Source organism: Lepeophtheirus salmonis, chromosome 5 (genome assembly GCF_016086655.4).
Source record: "Lepeophtheirus salmonis chromosome 5, UVic_Lsal_1.4, whole genome shotgun sequence".
Taxonomy (NCBI): Eukaryota; Metazoa; Arthropoda; class Copepoda; order Siphonostomatoida; family Caligidae; genus Lepeophtheirus; species Lepeophtheirus salmonis.
Genome location: NC_052135.2, coordinates 38050253 through 38074317, shown reverse-complemented (window position 1 = coordinate 38074317; position 24065 = coordinate 38050253). Strand labels below are relative to the sequence as shown.

General features: G+C 29.6%; 2 protein-coding genes across 3 annotated transcripts in view; one reads left to right on the top strand and one right to left on the bottom strand.

Annotated features, from left to right (window-relative positions):
• The window catches only part of LOC121117912 (neural cell adhesion molecule 2), a 236131-nt gene that overhangs the window by 28951 nt on the left and 183115 nt on the right, over positions 1-24065 (top strand). Inside the window, exon 2 of one of the 2 annotated variants that reach the window (XM_071888648.1) lies at positions 2644-2776. In XM_071888648.1, coding sequence (XP_071744749.1) covers positions 2668-2776 — 109 coding nt within the window. In that variant the 5' untranslated portion in view covers positions 2644-2667. Of the gene's footprint in view, positions 1-2557; positions 2777-24065 lie in introns of those variants that run through there. The other variant, XM_071888649.1, reaches the window with a different exon arrangement.
• On the bottom strand, positions 17317-22899 carry LOC121118171 (uncharacterized). The gene is made up of 6 exons (XM_040712717.2): positions 22858-22899; positions 22613-22778; positions 19657-19882; positions 18864-19305; positions 17921-18048; positions 17317-17868 (listed from the first exon to the last, which is right to left on the bottom strand). The coding sequence occupies exons 2-6, from the start codon at positions 22721-22723 to the stop codon at positions 17432-17434; spliced, it is 1344 nt and encodes a 447-aa protein (XP_040568651.1). The 5' UTR covers positions 22724-22778; positions 22858-22899; the 3' UTR covers positions 17317-17431.

The following is a 24065-nucleotide window of genomic DNA, read 5'->3' as shown; positions in this document are numbered from 1 at the left end:
CAAGGAACCCCTCTAATACCAAAAAAATAGTCTAAGCCAAACATGAGGGTAGTGTGGCTTTTAGCAATCCTACACTAACCCCGGACCAATTCGAGGGCGAAAGGTATTCAACCATATTTTAAGAGGCTCTAAGCTATTTATCTCCCCCCCCCCTAAATTCAATCCAATCTTAAAAGGTTGGATTGAATTTAAAAATTACAAGGAAATTGTATTGTTGTAATATTACTCAAACTTGAAGGTAATCCCTTGGGAGATGGAACAAACAAATATGTTTAGATATTTAATAATTGTAAGCCAATTTATAATGTGTAATTTTTCATAATAAAGTTTGAACAAAATACAGGCAATTTTCCGGCGGGCAATTTTCCTAACTCGCAATTTTCCTCCAGGGTAATTTTCCACAGGGTTGTTTTCCTATTACTGTAAAACCTGAAAAAAAAACCCAATAAAGTCATTTATTATTATTATTTTTTTGATATCAACTTCATAGTAATTCATGAGTCTGATTGAAAAAATTAGAAGAAAAAATTATCATGAATATTTTTGGTTTTTATAGGTACAAATCGTAAGTAGCTACAAAAATTTTTTATCTTTATGCTTCCTTTTAAAACTATATTTTACTTTGCTTTTCTATCAATACGGATACATATCATGAGTTATTCCCCCAAAAAACATAAAGGATAACACAAAAATACAAAAAAACAAAACAAATAATGAATATATATAATAAATATTTAATTTTTATAGTAAAAAAATTGGGTTGTATTTAGAGTTGGATTTCCGAGTCAATCTCCCCCCACCTCCATTTCAGTCCCTTTTGTATATGGGTCCGATATTTTTATCAGTCCGTCAGTCTTGTAATGTTTTTATTTTCCTCACTCCTAGCTAGGATTGAAGAACATAAAAAATAAAAAATAGTTAATAACAGCTAGAACGTTTAATAATTATTTCTAGCCACTCTTTGAAGGAGGTCTTAATTACCATAAAAGACAGTTTTTTAAGACCCATCTAACACTGGTTATATTCGATAATTTAGATAAGAGTCCAAAAATTCTTGATTTTTATTCTTTGGATACCAGATAGTCCATTGAAATCTGAACTCTTACTAATTCAATAGTTAATGAAGGTAAAGTGATTGAAATTAATTCCTATTTCGATAAATTAAAGCATACACAATTAATTAACAAGCAAAACAAATTTGAGCTTCCTAGTTTACGTATAAGATGACAAAAATACACATGAACGTGATCGGCGAATTTCCATTCGCACACTCCAAGTAGTTCGTTGTCTCCAGGACCAGCTTCTACGTCGTCAGCAAGTCCAAAACGTTGGAGAGGAAGAAGGGCTCTGTCAAAAGGTCAAATGAGCACGGAGGTGTTAACGAAAGCAGTCTATGCCAATCTGCTCAAGTCAATGAGGCCCCATACAAGGGATTTTGGGATTTTATATCAAACTGTCAAAAAAGTGGACGGAAAGAACCTTGTATGGGGGGAAAGGACATTTTTGACAACATGAATGAGTGAACCCCATCGCCTTCGTTACAAAACTATTTCGAATGTGTCTTTTGAGTTCTTTGTAACTCTTTTTTTGACACTTTTGGCCAACTGAAGCCCTGATGCTAACCCCCTTAACTTCAACTTTTAGGTGCATGTCAAAGAGAAGGCCTACAGTGTCCGTCAAACAAGCATCAAGGCTCTCAAAACCACTGTCAGCCACCAATGGGACACCATGATAGATGACTACATCCAGGTCAGGCCTTTTGCTGCTGCATGGAATCCATCATTACCGCTATGAGTGGCTACATTAATGATTAAGAGAGCTCAGACAATCATCTATTTATAGTATACTTTTGATCTGAAAAGTAGCATTTTTAATTTACATGGATTTTAATGGTTAATATTACTTTCTTAGACTTTTATGAATAAAAATCTAAAACTATTACATATTAATACATATTTAGAAATGGAAAGGATAATAGCCCCCTCTTGAATTCACCGTTTAAACATATTTTTAGACTTTATATATATATACATTATTTATTTGGGGTTGTTCAATATTTATAAATAAAACAACTACAAATTTATTGAACATACTCTCCTTTATGATGGTCTCTTCATCATGGATTTATTGACATTTTATGGGAGATTGTATTTATATATGTATATTTGAGAGATGCTTTGGGAAAAACAATCTATGGAAGAAAAAAAAAATAGCAACATTATAAACGATAAATAATGATTTTTTCTTTCCTACAAATCAATTTACCTCGATTATCGAATTATTTTTCTTTGATCATTTTTCTTTTGCAATAATTATGAATGCATATTGATACATACATAAAGTTGTAAATATATGACTTGTCCCTGCGTTAAAAAAAAACGATAACTAGCATGATATACCTGAAAATTGTAAGATTATTTGAGAGGTAATTGTTGAATATTGTTTAATAACTATCTGACAATTTTTATAAGCTATTTGCAATCAATTTAATCGACTACAACTTCTTTATTTAAAGGACTAATCTTATTTTTATAATTCAACTTGTACAATCAGCTTAGTGTAAAAGTTAACATTTGGTCAAAGTCCCTACTTGTACAATGTACACATCATAAATATTTAATAATGTAATCAATTTTGTTTCAGGTGTGAATTCTGAATTTATTTATCATGAATCAAGTGATATATTTCACATTACTTCTACTGTGGAGTCTTCAAAGCTCAAGGAGTGATAAGGCAATCCCAGCAGGAAAAAAATCTCCAAACGTGGACAAACCAAGTAGGTTTGAGTTATAATTTCAATTCATAATAATAATGTTTAAATTTGCATATTATCTAAATACTTTGTCGCGTAAACACTACATTTCAAAACTGTTCATGTGAGTTCTAAATTGAAATATCTACCAAACTATTGTATACCTATTCCAAGGTCCGCTTTTAGCGTAAGCCTGGCAAGGGGCATAAATAAATGATACTTTCTTAAGATAAAATGCGGGTCATTCCTTTTTATAACATTTTATTTTTAAATTGACCTTTTTATGGAAAAGGTCATCACTTGATGATTTTTTAAATGATAAATTGTAAGTATATTTTCTTGATTGACATTTTTTATCGGCAATCACGTCTTCCAGCTTGGACCAGAATTTCTTGCAGCCCCTTTTTAGTTAAATTTGTATCTCTGTTGGCTCAATTATTCATGATGTCAAACTTGACCTGTTGATTGGAGGTGAATTTGACCACTGAAGGCACTTCAAGCTCCCAAAGAAGGGATAATCAATAAGTGTCAGACCTAGGCTATGCAAGGGCTTTTTATTGAGCTTATTATTTTAAACTTGGACCGTTCCAAGGTTAATAGAAATACAAGGTTATACCAAAATGCATGTACAACATATGTTTGACTTCCACCACACTTTTAATATTGACGTCATAGTAGATGAGTGCATGCGTGTTATGTCAAAATCTGTATTTCCTGCCCAGCAGTCGGTACGATACATTAAATTGAAAATTCTAACGATAGTAACGTCAGAGACTTTGAGTGGTTCTGTGTTTCGTCAAAATCTGAATGTCTTGCCCAGCAGTCAGTAGAATATATCAGATTGAAAATTTTGGCAATCCCGATAACGAAATGGGCTAACCTTGTATTTCTATTCACTCTGGACTATTCAAAATTTCTTTTATAATCAATGTCCTTCAAAGTAGATCCCAGGGTAATTTTATACACATGCAGTCTTCTTTGATAAGGTGGTTCATGATGACTCTCCTGAAATCAAACTCCCTGGCTAAAGCTTTTACATTCGCCAGTCCCTTTCTCTCGTTTATAGTCTTCTTAAAACTTTAATGGATTTTCCCTTGATATTTTGAGTGTCTTACCAATCATATATTTGATTGTTTTGTATTTTATTCGCCAAAATAATCCAAATCAAGCGAAATTTATGCGTATTTTATCCAGAAACAGAGAGTCTAAAAATTGTGTTCATGTTGCTATGATTGTAAAGAAATATAATAAAATATCGACCGTTGCCCCCCTAGCTGCTTATTTTGGTTTGACCTATGCTAGTCAACAATAAAAGAAAAATAACGACAACAATAAAGGTGTATCGTCTTAAACAGGCACAGTTGTATTTATTTACATTGCCATAAGTAAATTTTATGTTGCAGGCAAATGAAATCAGAGAATGTTTTTTGTTAACTAATTATAAGTATATGGATAAAAGTTTATTTCAAATTTTATTTAAGTATATTGGTACTTAGAAATGTTGTTAGCTATAGGGTCTAACAGATAAATCTGTACAAAGTTTGACTTCGTCAAAATCAATAACGAGAGTAACATGGTCATGGTCTACGGCCTTTAATTATAATATAAGGATATAAATAACATTTCATTCGTTTTGGGGGCCGTCAACGATCACCACGTACTTGATCCTGTACCTAAAATTGGTATAGGCATTTTTGACGTAATCAGGATCAAGTTTTTTGGCTGTTGGAACAAACACAAGTGCCGGGCCGTCATTGTTCATCCACTGGAAGATATGTTCTTAAGGAGGCTGATAGCCAATTGTGAGCAATTTAACTCATAACGTGCTTGTTGATTACCAGACTGAAAGTCACCCAGAGTAAACTCCAGGACTAAAACAATAACTTTTTGTCAAGTTCAACTGTTTATCTGGTTTTGTAACATTTTTCATTGGTGAGGATTTACTTTGGCTGGAAGAAAAAGGACGGCATTATGTCAACCTCGCTCTTGACGACGTCAATGACCATGATGGAGGTAGAAATCATACTCTTCTGCTTCAGTACGAACTTGACTTTGCTCTCATAGACATACCGGGTGTTCGCCTGTTCCTGTGGCCGTTGATCGTGAAAAATTTACCATTTGAAAAAAATCTCATAACAGGAATTTGGCCAATCTTCATTACCTCAAAATTTTAGTGCAGTTCTCCAGGTTCTTGGCGTTGGCGGTGGCTGAGAGGAGGTGCCCCTAGGCTTAGTAGCTGTTGTTTAAGTCTTTGAAGGACATATTTACTGTTAACGTTTTTAGGGAGTTGAATTCGATACCGGGGGGGTTAGGATCGCCTGACTCGTTCAGGTGCTTCAAAATATTTTTGAAGGTCGTTCTGGGGTAATCGACGGAATCGATTATAGACTGGCGATGTTTTTACTCAAGCTAAATCTGAAATAGTCGCTTTTATAATTTTTGTTGATATTTTCTATATATATTGAAGAAATGGAACCAACTGTATGCTAAGACTCTCAATCTCTTATACATGGCCGTCCACCTTGAGAGCAATACCCTCTTTATTTATCTTAATGAATTCAAACTTTTTTTTAACTTATCTGTATACCGGTACTATAAGGGTACTGGGTTACTTACAAATTTGAAAATTGGTATTGGAACTGGTATATGCAACGCTATTGCGCTATTAAAATATATCACATAATCCCTCCAAATTGGGAAGCAGCAAAAAGTGAAAATTGTCAGTAAAAAAAAAGTTTTAAAATTTCTGAGCTACACTCCCCAATCAAAAACCCTATGGGCACCTTTATAAGTGTATATTATTAGCGACATTTTTTTAACATATATTTTATTACAAAAAGTATCGAAATACCGGTGCCAATTATGATATCTGAAGCAGTATCAGAATATTGGTATTGTGACAACACTATATTCATTTTTTTATTAGTTAAGAAGTTAATAGGGATTTATATACCTTGACGTCATAGTGATACTAAAATCTAAATAGAGTTTAGTCAATTCCTCATAAATATGTAATTTAGGTCAGCTCTACTTTTATTAAACTTAGAAGCCTAATCAGCAGTAATGGATACCTGGAATCGAGGCTAGAATTGAACTTGAGTCCTTATTTTGTAACTTGCAACTCGAATAGATCTTAGAATCAAATACTCAAAACTTGACTTGAACTCGATAGCTCACACTACTGACTCTACTTGGAGTCGAAAGCTATTTTTTAATGAACTGAAAGCCAATGCCTTGACACTTTGAACTTTATATTATAATTATGGACTTGAAATGAGCTCAAAAATAGTTTGAGAACTTCATAAAAATGTATACGATTTGAACAAAACTTGTATTTGGTAGCAAAAACTTGAAATTTTACATGGACATGTAATATATTGACTTTTTACTATCTCTGCTAATCAGTATCAATCAATATTTTTAACTTAATTTATAAAGAGAAAACAATTGGTTTTCCAAATCTAATGTCAAGCTTTTAAAAACGTGATTTTTTTTTGGTCGAAATCGTTTCCAAAAATTTTTACGGCTGTTTCATATTTTTCTTACGATATATATTTATCAATTTTGAAAGTTAAAACAATATTTATGGGACGTTTTTGAGAAAACAGATATCTAATGTTCAATTTATTATTTTTTTATTGGCACAAGAAAAATAAGTTTGAACTTCAAGTAGTCCTCTACATTCCAAATTTAGATTAATGCTCCTTTTTAAATTTAAAGTGTAGTATAGCATTTTTACTAACAGAATTTAAAATTTCAATAAAAGATACTTAGGAATTTAAATTCCATAAAGGTTTTTGTAAGTATGTTCTAGGTCAAAATTAATTTTTTTTTTGTTAGAAAGTAATTTTTTTAATTTAGTACAAGGAATTCAAATGAACTTTTTGAATATATTATGAATTGATAAAAATAAAATTTAGAAAACATCCTTTAAAATAACTATACCTAGAACTTTTTTTGAAATTGATTCGTCCATTCTCAAGAAGGGAATGAAAGAGTAAGAATAAGTTTTAAAATTAATTAAAATGAGATAATATAAAATTAACTTTTTTTGTTGAAATGAGTCTAAATTTTATATTAAAACTATAACTTCTTTTTTCACTATTCTAAAATTATGCTATTATATAAAGGGATTCTTCAGAATGGTACACGCTATACGCAGTACACATACAGTTTCTTAAATAGGAAGTCGGCATTTCTGAGGGATAATATAAAAATATTAACGACTGATTATGCATAATTGTATGAAAATTATTGTTCCAAAACTTCATTTGACTTCCTTGTACTATGTGAAAAATATTACTCTTTAACAAAAGTAACTAATTTAACTTTCAAAAAATTAGTGTAATTAACATAAATTAGTATTTCTTATTTAAATTTCACGATATACTAGTAATCATGTAGTTCTACCCTTTTGATTTTATAATTATTTATTTAAGTTTGAATTGCTGGGAACTGATTGCAGTTCCAATTTTTTTTTTCTTTTGAAGGAATAAAAGAATTGAAAATGAGACGTAAAATATTGATTTGTTCAAAAATAGTCTGATTTTTTTTTAAAACTTTCTAAATTTGTAATTATTTATATACATCAAGGAATATTAAACAATGTTTAAAAGTTTTGGGAAACATTTGGTCAAAAAAATTATGTTTTTACTAGTGTACTAATATTGTGTCAGTCCAGTCCACTTTTGGCCTTGTCCATTTCAGTCCTACAAACTTATTAACTTCGGTCCTTGATGACAATGCACAACTTTTTTGTTAATAAATTATAGTACTGACAGTCCTTGGGACCGATAGTCTTAAGTACCGGTCCCACGGACTAATAGGACTGGACTTAAGACTAGACAAGAATAAATAAGGACTGACACAACACTATTTCTAACACCATTAAAAAAGGCTTAATAATAACTCATATAAGATCATGGAATGACATTTACGTAACTCCACAATGTGCACGTGGTCAAAGCAACATTTTTATTACATCTGCGTCATAGGTTAAAACAAGAGATTTGTTTATGATGATACTTTGTATTTCCCTTAATACAAAGTATCACCAAGGAGCTGAGGATCTTTCAACCTTTAAATTCTCTCTTTGATGTGATGTAAATGGAAAAAAGGAAAATTATAAAATGAAACCCTTGTTTTAGTTGTATACAAAAGTCGAAACTTTCATTTCCCATCAAAATCAATACTAAAAATAATCAGGTAAAAAGCGTTGTTTTAAAGATTTTGTTTTTATTGATGATGCATTAAATATGAATGGAGCTTGTTGATATATTTAATACCAAAAAAATAAAACACTGTTGTGTATTTTGAATATATATACCACCATAAGTGTGCGTCAAATGATTTATAAAGTTGAAATATTTTATTGGATAAACTTCATTAATGATTAATGAGACTTGAGATTCAACCTCAAATCTCAAATATGTATATATTTGAGTTTTTTTAAATATATATTTTTTTTTAGCCAAAGGATTTGGGTAGACATTTAAACAAAGATCATTAAAATAATTTTGGTTTAAAAAATTTTTTTTTAGAAAGTCTTTAATATCGATTTCATTCTTACATTAATTCAGATTATTGGCACTCTAAAATCTACGGAATCTTATAGGCATAACTAGTTTTTAGGTGTTTTAAGCGAAAAATTTACATTAAAAGCTCTTTTTGGGGAACATTTATGGACTGCTATGACATATTGGTACTTATCACTTCAAAGTAACTTCATTTTTTATGGCAATAATTATTTTTTTATTTGTTTAGATTTAAGGATGAATGATGTTTTAAAATAATCAGACTACGTTTATCATTAATTAATGCAAATTTATAAGTAAAATGTATATTTCCTATAATGTATAGCTTATACAGGGCTTGAAGTTGAAATGTAGGCCCTATTTGGGTCGCCCTCGAACCAAATGTCCTCATCATATAATTCTTTTGAAAATCCCACGTAAAATACAGACAAAACACATTCATTCTGTCTAATTTTGTCACAATTGAAGAACGGAGCTGCCAGAGATTCAGTTCAAAGAGGAGGATATTAAATGATTATAGTATGTTTCTAAATAAATAATTGAGGGATATTGGTCATTGTTATACCTGTAAAACCACCTGGCCACACCTGTATGTGGCAATAGGACTTTGGGGGGTATGGGGGGGTATATTCTACCCTTCAATATGTCCAACAAGTCTTGTATCTGGCTTGAGTATAACTGCTACGACCTTGTTACCAACGACCGATGGCCCCCAGCAGCCACAATCTTAATCTGATGTACTATTTTGTCGGGGCTATCTTGAGGCACTCACTAATAGAAGTCCCACACAACTAAGGCAAGTCCGGTGACCACCATCAAAAATAACTTCGTATTCATGCCCACAGGCCTCTTCATCTACATCTAATTCTGCATCAGATACCGTATTGAGGCCGTGATTGAGGCTGAGTGCAATTATATTGAGTAAGCCTATAATGATTTGGTTTTTTATTTGAAATAGAAATATCAAAAATTACTGATTTAATATTTTTTTTTTGTAAATACGAGATGGTACAAATTTTTCTTTGAGCCCTCTACATGTTATGAGAAGAATAACATGTGAAGAATGTAATAATTTAATATTCAATACATGACCGGTTTAATCCTGAGAGGGGCATGAAGAAAATACAAACATGCAAGGTTCTTTTTCTCGTTTAAAAAAAATCAAGTCCTTGTCGATTTTTTTTTTTTAATATAAAATGAGTTGCCTTTTTTTATGAAAATATTCATTTATGAAAAATGTATGTACTTTGAGCGAAACCAAGAAAATTACCGTAATGCCCTTTTTCTAAAACTGACTTATAAATAGTAATTTCTATTTGATAAGCATTTTGTTGCACACTATAAAATTAAAATATAAATTAGGTATATTAATCCTTAATATAAATAAAAAAGTTTTAAGATTTAAATGAAAGAATTAAACAGTTATATATAATTATTGCATACCTTTAATATTTAAAATAAATATTTTAGGAATGTAATTTATAATAATGGTATAAAGGATAATTCATTTTGAATATATCCATCATAAGAAGCAATAAAGGCTTCCAGGCAGCAACATAATCCTGATTTTGATGTAAGCCTCTGACATGGTAGTCTACTGCTAATTGACAGAGTCCTTTAAGGCTTCAACATTTGGGTGTCAAATTCTACAGGCCTGGGACTCTTCTGTCCACCAGATACAATAATTCAGGGGATTCAGAACTGGGGATAGGTGTGTATTAATTAAAAAACGAAACAAAACTATGTAGATTATATGTATATATTGTTAAAGCAAAGCTTATCGTTGCCTCATAACTACAAACAATGTTAGCAACTCTCGCTAGTACATAATTAATGCATAATTTCAATAGATCTATATGAAATGATAGCATCAATTACAACTTAGCAATTAAAATAACTGGAAATAATAATTTTATGATATAAAATACTTTGAATGTGTAAAATTCTTGTTTCAATTTTATTTCTAAGGAAATAAGAAAGTGATTTAATATGCAACACATATGAGCCTGTCATTATGAACAAAGATTTTAAAAATTTTGTTATTTAGTGGGTAAGATATTTAGATATAGATAGAGCTCCAATTATAAACACATACATATATAATTAATTAAGTAGATAATTATATATTTATAATATGTTAAGGTATATATACAGAGATGTTACATTTCAAAAGTTCTGTAAACTGTAGGAATACTTACCTCTATCATTTTCCTATTCTTTTGCACACTAACTTAATTATCGATGCTGACATCTTAACCCAGTGCTCTTCTATGAATATCTGCAGGCTGGTGATATTTTAATTGGAGATAGCACAGGTTTTATTTTCAAAATTCAACTTGGGTTTAAGACCAAAGGATATCTGTTTTATTTATATTGACCTTGGGTTGAAAAAATAAATTTTTTTTTCTAGCCAAAATTCAACAGAAGTACTAGAACTCTTTGTTTTGAATATATATTATATTTATGTTGGAATATAGATTTACTATTGTACAAAAAAAGATTATATATAATATTTTAAAATCCAAATAAAAAATACAACTAAAGTTATAATAAAACACTTTAAATGGAACAAAATGTCTAGCCCTTTTCCTTGATGACTTAAAAAAGAAGCAAATTCTTCTTCATTAGCCTTCCCATACAATACCCCGAGACAGTTATTTTATATTTAATCCAGAATTGTGAATTATCGAACAAAGGGCCTTTCACTATATCTTGAACCAAAGGATCTAACCTAAGCCAAGTTTTTCTTCTTTCGGTTTGATTCGAAATGTGCTGTCTTGTTCCTATCTGAACTAGTATACATATATCCAAGTTAGTTATTTTTAACCATTCTCAAAAATTTATAAAAACAGATCTTGGTTTCTATTTGTCCGTTTTAAAACCTATGTCGTTCAAAATTCTTTCTCTTTTCAAAATCTCATTTTGGAGAAAAAATAATCTACGTGATGAAGATTTTGCCTTAAAAATCTATGTTTCTTGAAATAAAAATGTCTAATAGATATGCCCATCTTTTTTTTTTTTTTTTTTTGCGACAGTTTCCTGCCCTTTTATTATTTCTAAGACTTTTACAGACAGTTTCCAGTTGATTTTAGTATTTTTTTTCGAAAAAATTAAAGAGTTTATATATTTTTTTCATCTTGATATCTTTATTATTTCCACTACTTTAAATTTCTAACATCACAGGTTGAAAATAAACTGAAGGTGACATCCTGTTGGAAGTATTCCTGTAGAAATATGTTGTATTACAAATTTCCACAAAAAAAAAAAAAACACATTGAAACAAATGAAAAGAAAATACAATTGTTGTATATCTAGGTAAAAGCAAAGCAAAACGCAAAGGCTTAAAATTCTTATTTGAATAATCATTAACACATCTGAATTATTATTACAATATAATAATAATTATCTAGAAGCTTATTAATAATTAATTACATATCCAAATATAGACATCATTTAAGTTTTTTTTTCTTTAGATGCTTGAATATTTTGTTTGTGTCAATAATTATCATTCAAATTCACTTAACATAAAAATTAATATAAGGAGAGGTTACGTGGTTTACATTGAAAAAATCTTGCGTACTTCTACATATTAAACTAAAAATATTTTGACTATACATAATGCTAAAAAAATACAAATACTCTGTATCTATAAAATCCTCAAGGTGAGTCATTGTTGTGGGGGTCATAAGCACTAGCCAATCTTCTTTCTTCATTTCTATTCTATATTTGTTCGTTTATTTTTGTTTCCACAATTTTCCTCACAAGATCAATTTTACCACATTCATAGAACAAATGGAAGAAGGAATAGACATGATTCACACAGAAAGAGCAGAGTTTATCAGCTTCATTTTTTCTTTATTTGTCAGTTAAGATTGCTGGAAAAATATTTTATATAAAATTTAAAAAAAGTAAAGGGACTTTAAATAAGGTTTGGCAACGAGAGTTCATCAAATAGTTTAAAACTTTATTTCTCAAACTGTTATTATTATTATTTTTTTTTTTTTTGAGAAGAGAACATCTAAGTATTGAGTGTGTAGCTATGCGTGAGTGTGGTCCTGAAAAACGGGGAGTAACACAAGGATTTGTTGGAGAGTTATCTTCTTTATTCTGAAAGTAAAATTTATATGTTTGTCGACGCCTAATAACTCTGGTCTATGCCGGGTAATAGTGCTTGTTGAATAATATTGTCATTGTTAGGAAAAATTGACTAACTACCAAATAAATTGGGCCTTCTTTTTTTTTTTTGTTTCTTTTTGTAAGTAAGATTGTGAGATACTATACATGCTACGTAACGTTATATAAAGTAAATGAATTAATTAAAATATTTTATTCTAATAATTATTGTTAAAACTTGCTTATAAGTTGGATCAATGAATTAATGGATCAATGACACACTGGTTTTACCAATCGAAACAGTAAATTAGTTATGACAGTATGACCCTTCCAAAACGTGGGCATTCTTAATATATACGCCTAATAACTCAATATATTATAACAATGTTAATAGTGACTAATTGGTTCTTGATTAATAATTTGATAAACTTCGACAGGATTATAATTTATTTAAAAAAAGGCTTTCATCTATCTAAGTAGCTTTATAAATAAATGGTATTTTAATTTAGTATAGAAGCTGCAACTAGTACTAAAAAAAACAAAAAAACAAAAATCCCACATCTTTTATTCAAGTTTGTTTTTTGTGGTTGAGCGATAATGTTTTAAATGTTGCAAAACTTAAATTATTTTAGTATTATATACACTACATATTCATACAATATCTTAAATAACCTAATTGCATTCTTTAAAGCATAGAGAAAATACTTTTTTTGGACTCACAATCAACTGGAATAGGGCTTGTATTTGTTTTATAACCATATAAATTCAGAGAAGAATATGATAATTTGGACTAATATATGCCACTATACCCTGTGCCAAAAAGTCCATGGTTTTGTTATACAAATTAAAACAAGACAAAAACTTTTGTTCAACGATGGATCCTATGATTTTTGTTATCTCATTAATGCCAAATAGAATTAGAAAGTATGAAAAACACTGATTTAATCTTTTATTAACCAAAGCAGAGTCTCAAATCCTTAATGAATATTTAATTGAAAATAGCTTGGGAGTCAAAAATGTAGTTTCATTTCGGAAATATATATCCGTACTAAATTTTGACCGTCTTATCAGTAAATTTATTATGATAAATTGCGATAAATAAATTTTTTATATTACGGAAACCTGTCATATTCTTCATTTTTATCTCAATTACTTAGAATGTGTTGGTTGTTTTATTTCGAGCCTGCAGGTTCTGTTCTATTGAATTAAGTTACCCTATCCGATCTGAAAAAAAAAAACGTACTTAAATAGTCATTAAACAAAAAAATAATAAATTTCAATGCTAGAGGTTGTATAACTGTGAAATATTGAACCCTCGTTTCATACTGCTTAAAAAATAAACATTATGTATATTCAAAATACGGAACGTTCGTGCTGATTTGGAAGAGGTTACTAACCATTTACCCGTCTTTTGCTAACCCCTAAATAATGTATAAATTTATTGGGATGGTTCCTAGTTCTTCTGTCTTTTTTTTAAGCATCAAACAAGCATTAAATGATGAATTGGTATATATAAATATATATATATCACTCCATTTTAACAAATTTATACATTGTAAAAATCTACTAAATTTTTGTCAAAAACGGATAAAAAAATTTAATTATATATATATATATTTTTTTTTTTCTTTACTTTATTTTTTTATGTAAATTAATGATTTCATCTCATTTTAATTTAATTTAAAATGTCCCTTCCCTTATGTTTTTTTAACTGTCCCAAAAGTGTTAGAAATTATTGAAATGGCAGACCAAAAACAAAGGATATGTGGCCAAGGACACCATATTAAAGATAAAGTATTTACTCATGTAGGTAACAGTCTATCACTAACATTAATTTTTAGGCTTATGAAATTATAGAAATATTTGAAAATTAAATAAAAATATGAAATGTGTATTTTTTATTTTTAAAATTATTTAATTAGACCCGCGTGTCAATTCCAAAAGCACTGGGTACATTGTGAGAATATGACCAATGTGTTAGATGTATGAGAAAGTCATAATATCTTCAATCTGCTATACAATTGGGAGTAATTAAAAGTAATGAAAAAACCTTTCACCTGGTTTAGGTATATGTCAAAATGGATAGCATCCAGTGCAAAGTATTTTTTTTCCACAATGATTTTCCTCTTCCAAACAGCTCCTATGAGGTTAAGAATTAAATATGGACTCAAGAGGAGGCTCTATACCCCCATATCAAAAGTAACTCAACCCTACTTTAAAAAGAAAGTCATTGTAAAAAACAAAATGTACTACAGCTACAACTAAGGTAGATCCTGCTCACGCATTTGCCAGCTTCAGGTAAATGATAGAGCGTATGGCGGGGGGTGACAGCAGCAAATTGAATATTATTTATATGCTTATATTGTTTAAAAAAAGCCCGTAAACCTTGAGAATGTTACATTCTTTATTAATCTTGATGAAGGCAAACTTAGTCTGGATTTAGGTGTAAGATACAGTATTGTGTTTATTCAAAACTTCTTAAAACCATAAATACAGGGGGGGGGTTTAAGTGTGACTATTGAATAATAACAAATAGTGTCTCTCTATATTATCAGGAAAAATTGTTTTTTTTTTGTTTTACTTTATAGTCCGACATCCCTTTTGAATTCTTACGATATACCTCTCACAGAGAATCTTTGAATGTATGTACATCATTAATTATATATGTATGCATTTATAATTGCTGCTCTATCTAAATATATATACAAAATATGTAACCCTTTAAATAAAGAACTAACTAAAATGGTTGTTCATAATGAAACAAAAATATTTGTTGCAAATTAAATCCTTTTTTTTATTTCTTAAGAAATAAAATAGAAACAAGAAAATTACGCATTCAAAGCATAAAATGATTATTTCCAGTTATTTGAATTGCCAAGTTGTAATTGATGCTATCATTTCATATAGATCTATTGAAATTATGCATTAATTATGTACTAGCGGGAGTAGTTGACATTGTTTGTAGTTATGAGGCAACGATAAGCTTTGCTTTAATAATATATACATATAATCTACATAGTTTTGTTTCGTTTTTTAATTAACACACACCCGTTGTTACATTGTTATTTCTTGGACAAATAAAGCCCCACAGTTGCAAGATATTAAGCGCACACTAAAAAATGACACCCCCAACAAAAAAAAAAAAAGACAAACATATATACAAACTTTGCTTTATTAACATAGATATATGTACACCCCTTTTGTTAAGTTTCTTTTTTAATATGACGCGCTGAGCTTTAGCTACATACCCGGTTGTATCAAACTTTTGAGATAATTTTTGTAACTTAAGAACAACACAACTTGATTATTTTCCCCTTTGATTGTTATCTATGTTGAATTCAAACCATTAAAGTTTATAATCATGTTGCCAGAAGAATAAAAGCAAAGATTTAGATTGGAGTCAAATATGTCTCAAAGAAAACTGATGGAAGGAGCCCCAAGATACGGTTGACTATCTTGGAGAAGCCCTCAGGAGTGACTGTCCAGGAAAATTGACTACTGAAGCTGTAGTCAAGTTCTGGTACAGTCATTGTGCCCAAATATGGCTCAAACAAAAAATATGATTCTTTTGAGAATATTTTTTGTCCTCAAATATCTCAAAAGATGTATGTACATACACATTTTTCATAGAAAAATAGCATTACAAGTACAAATAACATGGCCCTGTAAAACAATTGTTCTACTGTGAGTTTTTTTTATAATTCATTTCAATAACCATTTATTAAGGGAAATATTTGAGATGAATAAGAGTAAGAAAAAAAGATTTGATAAACCCTTTAATGTTTTTTATTTCAAAAATGAACAGATACCCACAAAACGGTAATTTAATATACACTATTTAACAAAAATGTGTCAAACTGCAACTTGTTTTAAATCTGCAATAACCTTGTATATAAGTATGAGTAATAATTTGTATCATGTTGCTTCAGAACAGCCTCTAAATAATTAATTAGTATCTACGATATCCAAAAATGTCTGTTCCAAAAAGGATTTGGAGATTTTATCTTTTGTATCGTTGCAGATCCTTAGCGCGTACTCGTACACTGATTAAATGCAATAATCAATTTGGATATTTTCCAAACAACAAGGGCGTTAGTCAGAGAGACCCTCTGTCCACAAAACTTTTATTATATGCCTTGATACATTAATACAAGATATAGATGACAGAGATGGAATAAAAGGCCTTCAGTTGTCATACTACAATTTAAAATACCTATTCTGTACAGACCTAACAATGATGTTTTGTGGGAGTCCTTAAAAAATCAAACCAAAACAATTTTTGGGTCTTATCTTCATTCTCTAAATTATCCAGCTGGCTGTATGAATGAAGAGAATCAAAGTTAAAGCTTGTGGGATTCCGGATAGTGGATATGCAATAAAAGTTCCAAAATGTGTGAGAAAGAGATTTGTAAGAGAATTAGGATTGTAACTTCTTATTTTAATTTAAAAGTATGGGATAGGATCCAAGCATGGAATATTTATATTCTTCCTAAAATAACATACCTTTTCTGTGCTACACCTTTCAATAATAGTATATTTCTAAAGCTTAATGGAACACTCGGAATAAATTATTCTCTTCAACTAAATGTGCGTAGGTTCGCACCCCGGTCGTTCCTAGGGAAGGAAATATAATTTATATATATGGACTTCAAAGACGATTCCTAGGTCAGATGGAGTAAATGTAATAATATCATCTTTACTTCTACTTAATTAGTGCACTTCTATCTGAGATATTAATGAAATATTTAGAAAGGTAAAAGAAAAAAACAAGTATAAAATATACATTGGACGTATATTTTAGTTTATAGTAATTTATTTTTTTATAGGAAAATTTATTTGACTTGAAATAAAATAAAGTAATATTGAAGTTTTTTTTTGTATCGTATGATGTTTACCTATAGAAAAAACAACAACATATAGCTAAATGTATTTAATTAAGTGTTTACATTATAATATATGTATTTGACCTATAAATATTTACAAAAAAAAACAAAACATATAAATTTAATATCAAAGTATTGAAACAAATATATTAAACGTGATTTGTAGATTTTTTCATGTAGTCGAATGCATTGGACTCGATAAAAAAACGAATAATACCTATTATACGACTATATAGATATGGATCTCCTTGTATCAGTTTTTTTGCATGTATATTCATTTCCTTTGAAAATTTTTCTATATCCTCAGGGTTAGAAAAATCCATATCAACGAAATCAATGTTCGGAACATCTTTTTTTTCCACAATAATGAGAGGGAAAATATTCATGGCAAATAAAATACCGATGAGTGACGATTTCAAAAAATCAATCTTAACATCTTCAAACGTTAAACCTACTCGAATATCCGGATCTATTTCATTCACAAAAGAGATGAGGCATTTTCTGTAGTATTCAAGATAGCTGTCTAATTTATTGCTCAGGTCTTCAGAAGTGACAGAACTATACAGAAAATATGCAAGGTCAGCTCCTAAAACAAAAATTATCCCAATATTATAAATTAGTCCATATTCTGGCATTACCTATGTTTCCTGAATATATAATCTGCATGTCTAGAAGAATAACATCCTTTACTTTTTTAGCGTCATCATACTTGAACATCATGTTATTGAACCAAGGATCTCCATGACACAAAGTTTTGAAATCTGACCTAAACAAAATAAAATAAAAATAATTCGCCAATTTACAATTAAAAACATTCTTTGTCCCGGGTAAATTCCCTGCATATATTTTTGCCACAGGGTGATTTTGGCAATGGAAATATTCGTCAATTTTTATTATTATTATACTAACATGGATCCACCAGCTAGGACCTGCATCGTATTAAATGGCTTTGCCAAATTAAATATGACTGATTTTTTTCTTTGGACCGGTTTAGACTAAATTTTATCATCAGAATAATCTAGTAGACCCTGCAGGTGGCGGTAATGTGTCCATTTTGATAATATTAGACCAAAAAAGTTTTTTACTTTTTCTTGCTCTTGGATTAAAATGGTGCGTTCTTATATGCTTTTACTTCGACAAAATATTACAGTGACCTTTTATAAGCCGAAATTTCTGCATAAGTGTCTTATAACTATGTTTTTCTGAATAGGTGAAAATGTCTATTAATTACAAAAAAATCGTCAAAAATGGGTCATTGCTTTGTAAGTTTAATACATTCCTTTTTTTAAATTCCAATAACGAAAATCATAGGTTGTCATAATCTAAAGACATACAATTTCATAAAAAATAGGAGAAATAGGTCATCATATGAAAAGTTAACTAAAATTCGATGTTTGAAAAAATATTTTTGTAATTTTAATGAGACATTAAAACTTATTAATACTATGCAAAAAAGTTATCTCTTAAGACTGAGATACAACAATATATGTAATGTTGGAACCTATAATAATAAATTTAGCGAATATGTCCGACAGCAACCCTGCAGGGAATTTAGCGAACATGTTTTTATCAATTAAGTACCTTGAGTTATAAATCCTTTCCTTTATCTTAGTTGCAATACTGATATGGTCTGAATCCTCATTAAAAAAATCATTGATTGAAGATTTAAAAGACTCTATCAATGCATCATTGTCTGATCCATTCATAAGATTATTAAGTATATTTTCAATATCCCTAGGCATGGTGTCAAAGAACTTTTCAAAATTTTCGTCACCCAAATATTTATAAAAAAAGTTATTATTCTTCCATTCGGCATATCCTCCAGGGTATCTTTGAAAGAGAACATAGGCAGCACCATGGAGCTCTGCCAACCATTTGCAAACACTATGAACATGATTATCGTCAAATCCCTTCTTTTTGTTGATTGGGGTTTCGTAGTCTAAGGCATTGAGGTTTTCAAAAACAAGGACTTCCCTATTAACCTCATTCACTGAATGGATCAGTGGAACAATACGTAGCAAATCTATGAATTTGTGTTGATTAAATATATTAAAATCAATTTCGAATATATTCTGGGCCATTTTTAGAAAGAAGGCACTTGAGTAGGGCCCTTTTCAAATTGGGGCCTTGCGCTGGATGGAATTTAAAAAAAAGTTCAATTATGTACAATTTTAATAAATTGTAAAAAAAACCATAAAACAGTTTCTTAAAGATATCCTTTGAAAAAAAGAAAAGAAAGGGGACACCACATTTTATGTTAAAAAAAAATAAAATTTAAAAAAATTATAAAAAAGAAAAGGGCCTTCCACATTTATCTTTCGCTCTGGCCCTTCATGCTAAAACTGCACCTAAATAGATACTTTTTAATACTTACTGGGCTTGATGTACTTATCCAAATCATTTTGGAATTGAGTATAAAATGCTTCTTCTCTACTAAACAAATTCATTTCTTGTATTGCTTTGCTTCCCTTACCTACCTTCATAGTTTTTAACATCCAATGTAGGATTTGCTCTTCATTACGCTCTTGATCTTTGACTTTTATCTCACAGGCAATGAGATCGCCCACAAAGTTATCTCCTTTTTCTGTTCCAACTTTGCTCTGAAATTGGAAAATGAGTAGGTCAAAGTGAAGTTATATACATCATATATCAATTTAAACAAATGCTTAAACACAAAAGTCGTCAGAATGGACAGGACACTAATGGCTCCATCTCCGCCATAATAAAAATATGTCTTATTTAGAGGTTCATAATTTTATATTATCGCTAATTATGTCTGTGAAAATTGTCAGAATGGGTGAGCATAAAAACCAATTCCGAACGAATGTCATAACAAATATGGTAACTCTGAGAGACGACATATTTACAAATGATCACTATTTTATTCAAACTATTTAAAAGTTCCTTATTAAATTTTGTTTGTCTAAAGTTGGATTCTTAGCGTACACAAAATCATAACTCAATTATAGATATTACAAGAGAACACTCATTTGTACAAATGAGTTCCAGCCAAAACTGATCCAAGTTTTTTTCTCTTTTATCTGAATTCTGACATATCTAGGATTATAGTTATTCAGGATTATTGGTTTTTACCCTTATAACAATCTCCAAATTAAAGTAGGATTAATAAAACTTATACAAAAGTGTTTTATAATATTATATAGTTTTTTATTGATTATGTATGTATATCGTTCTGAACTCAAATTATTTCCATATTTGTCCTTTTAATTATGAGAAACGACATTCTACACTCAAGCCTTATAACTTATTCATAATACATAATGATCAAAAATAACATAGTTTATATCATAGAAAAATATTCGATGTAAACTTTATAAAAAAGATATATTAAAAAAATATGCATCTCAAAGGATTTTTATTTTTGTTAATGCTACTCCTCACAGGAGACTCCAGTCTCTAGAGGCTTCCATCAAGAATGAGTGGACCAAGCTCGAGTTTGACTACATAGTCAAGGTCTGCAAGGGGTTTAGACCCCTTGTATTGAGGTATTATTAGAGTTGGGGGCTCACATATTGAATAAAAGTTGTGTGGATGACTATTTTCAGATAATTTTGTTAAATAAATGTCCTCACAAAACATCTCATATAAATTTTACTCTTGAAAAAAATGAAATGTGTACAACTAAATAACTTTACATATTTAATTACAAAAGAAACAGCTCCCAAAAAAATTTCCTCGACACTTCATGTATGTAAAGTTCAAATTGTTTTAATCGCGTTACGTGGGCCCCAACTCTATGGGAAGGTAATTGCTGTTGCGAAACATTATGTTTGTTATTTAATCTATGTGTATTTTCCTAACTGAATAATCCATCATGTCAAATGATAATTAATTGATAACGGACTAAGTGTTACGTACTTTTCCATTGGAATTCGTGTTTTTTTTTTTAGAGTACAACAATGGTAAACATTAGAACTACTTTTTTTTTAGTGTTAAACAAAAAGAAATTGTATTAAAACTAATTTCCTCGAACTAGGATAGAGGCGTTAGCAGGATTACAATATATATACATATTTGGGGTGGAGCTTGATTTGTTTTGAAAATATTTCAAAAATCCATAGCCGTTGACAAAAAAATAATTTTTTTACAAAATTTTTGGAAAATTAAGTATTTCGTCAAAAAAATATATTTAAATATGAACTTTTTCGAAAAAACATTCAAAACATTACCGATTTTCCAAAAAATTACATTTTTACCCCTAATTTCATTTCAAATATTAGAGTTGTACGTCTTATTTCAATACAAAAATTAAATTTTCATGAATTAAAATTTTTAGAGAAACATTTTAATTATTAAATTTTTTTGAAAAAATTACAAACATCCATATTTTTTCATAAAAAAAATTAAATTTGTAACCAAAATTTCGCCTAAAATTTCCAAAGAAAAAAAAATTATAGCAAAAAGCGAAAATTCCCTTATGTGGAGGATAGGCTACAGCTCTTTCAGCCCTACCCAAGCAAACACCCATTTAGTAGCATGTGGTTTGTTTCATTTAACACTAGGAAGTAATATTACTCCCATTATCCTCAAAACTTTCTAAATTACCCCATTTGACATTCGGGGTAATTTACCCCGAATGTCCCAAATACTGATTGATCTACAGGAAGATTAATATAAACTCTAGATTGACTAATAAAGGCTTGGGTGAATTATTTAAATGTGGTTAAAGTTCAAATTGTTTTTTTTTACGATTTTCTTTTCATTCAATTTTTTTGTCCCTTTAGCAAAATCATATTTACTGGTGTTAACATTGTGACTCCATCAACCCTCCATTAGTGAACATCACTTTTATGTAGCTAACTAACAGCGATAACAAGTTACTCCAGATATGAAACAAATTATATTTCTAAAACTATTCTTAATAACTTTAGTTAGCGGGATCAAAAAGAGTTATTATTGTAGATAAAACATTTTAATTTCTTTATCAAAAATTCTATGAAATATTAATTACTTTTAACACACTTTAGGTATCAAAAATGTACTTATTATTTAGATAACATTGAGTCTGATATATAGAATAACAGCTGGTATTACATTAGTACCAACACCTATATCTTAAATTTAAAAAAAAAAAAAAGGAAATAGAAAGAATAAAAGTCAACAAATGCACCAAACCTTGATTAAAAATTGTATTTTTTATTTATTTATAGAAATTGCATTTTTACAAGAGGAAAAGAGTTTTTTTAAAGATGTCAGAAATATACACAAAAGTTCCGGCAAAATAAGTTATTTTTAGCAGATTTGAATCAATTTGATAAAATTTCAAGGCCAAAAATCACAGTTCCTAATGAAGGGTTAAATGACCTTACCTTGTATGAACAAAGTATCTTTTTCTCTCCATACCTCTTCTTGATTACATCTTTGATGAAAGATTCGTTAATAATATCCTCTCTCAATACCGAATCACTGTCCCTAGTCATAATTTACTCAAATATATGTCACACAACGAGCTTTACAAACAGTATTAAAATGCTCCTGATAAAAAAAATTGAATTGATAGAGTAAAACAAAACAATAAAGATAATTGATGACTTGAATGAGTTTAAAACATTACATAATATTCGGCTGGTGAGGCATAGCATCAATTCCCTCAACTAAATAGATATGAAAAAAGAAATGTAAATGAAGTGAAACATTTTTTGTGCTGCATAAAACATGTTTTTGTTTCTTTTTTAAATTTAATAGTATAACAAAATTAGCTATAGACTGGGATCCCCACTGATGTTATACCTGTACAAGTGTAGTACCTAAAAAGAAAAGGACTAAAAAAGTCAATAATGCTCAAATATCATCAGATATTTGTGAATAACCAAATATTAAAAAGAGATAGATATTTGTGCAGTATTTTTATAAAATCCAGGAAATTGAGACGTTTTATTACAAGGTAAGGTGGATGACACCTGCATTATCAATCATAAAAAATGAAAAACATATAATAATCTTACTCAAAATACAAATATATTTTTAGAACCAAAAAGGGGTTACAAGGAATATTAAAAATATATATATTTATATATTATAATAATAATTCAGAAAAATTTGATGATTAGTTAGCAGCTTTTCTTTGATGACAGTATGATTTGATTCCTCAGATTGAAACAAAGATTATTATATGTTTTTCATTTTTTCGTGATTGATAATGTATTCAATTGTTGAAGAGAATATAACCCTTCTGTCCTCTACTGCTACTACACATGTAGACTCGACAAAAAAATAGTGGCAATTCTAGTTATATAATTTCCCTTGAATATATGTACATAATTATATACATGAGTGAAAGATATATTAAGAGTGAGAATGACAACATAAAAAATAATTTTCCAACACTTGGGTGAGTAATTATTTTGTGCCGAGGCGTTTCCTTCGGTACCTTTATTGTATTTTGCAACCTTTTCTTCGAAAATATACAGAAAAAGGGTGCAAAATCAGTTAGTAGTATTTAACCAATTTCTCACCCAATCATGGAATTGTTATTCAATAATTGTCAAACAAAATTAACAGTATCATAGCAAGAGTTAATTGCTAGTGGGGAACGAAGCAGATACATCAACAGCTGACAACAAATACGGTGCAGAATTTTGTGTGCCACCGTCCCTGGTAAGAATTAAGTTCTGTGAATCACTTCGTGGTCTCCTCCTCAGAAATGGAAGGAATAACCACAGAATAAACTTCCTTGGTACTAGTTAACAGGACTGCTAATTTCCTTTTCTGCAGTCAATTTGAGGGATTCGCAGACACAGATGACCTTATCAAAGTTACATT

What these genes read in the sequence shown, in the direction of transcription:
- LOC121118171 (XM_040712717.2), bottom strand. Translation starts at nt 22,723, where the DNA reads ATGACTAGGGACAGTGATTCGGTATTGAGAGAGGATATTATTAACGAA. An exon ending in AGATACTTTGTTCATACAAG is followed by an intron (nt 19,883 to 22,612) that starts GTAAGGTCATTT and finishes TTCCAATTTCAG; the next exon opens with AGCAAAGTTGGAACAGAAAA. An exon ending in GAAAGGATTTATAACTCAAG is followed by an intron (nt 18,049 to 18,863) that starts GTACTTAATTGA and finishes TATTTTGTTTAG; the next exon opens with GTCAGATTTCAAAACTTTGT.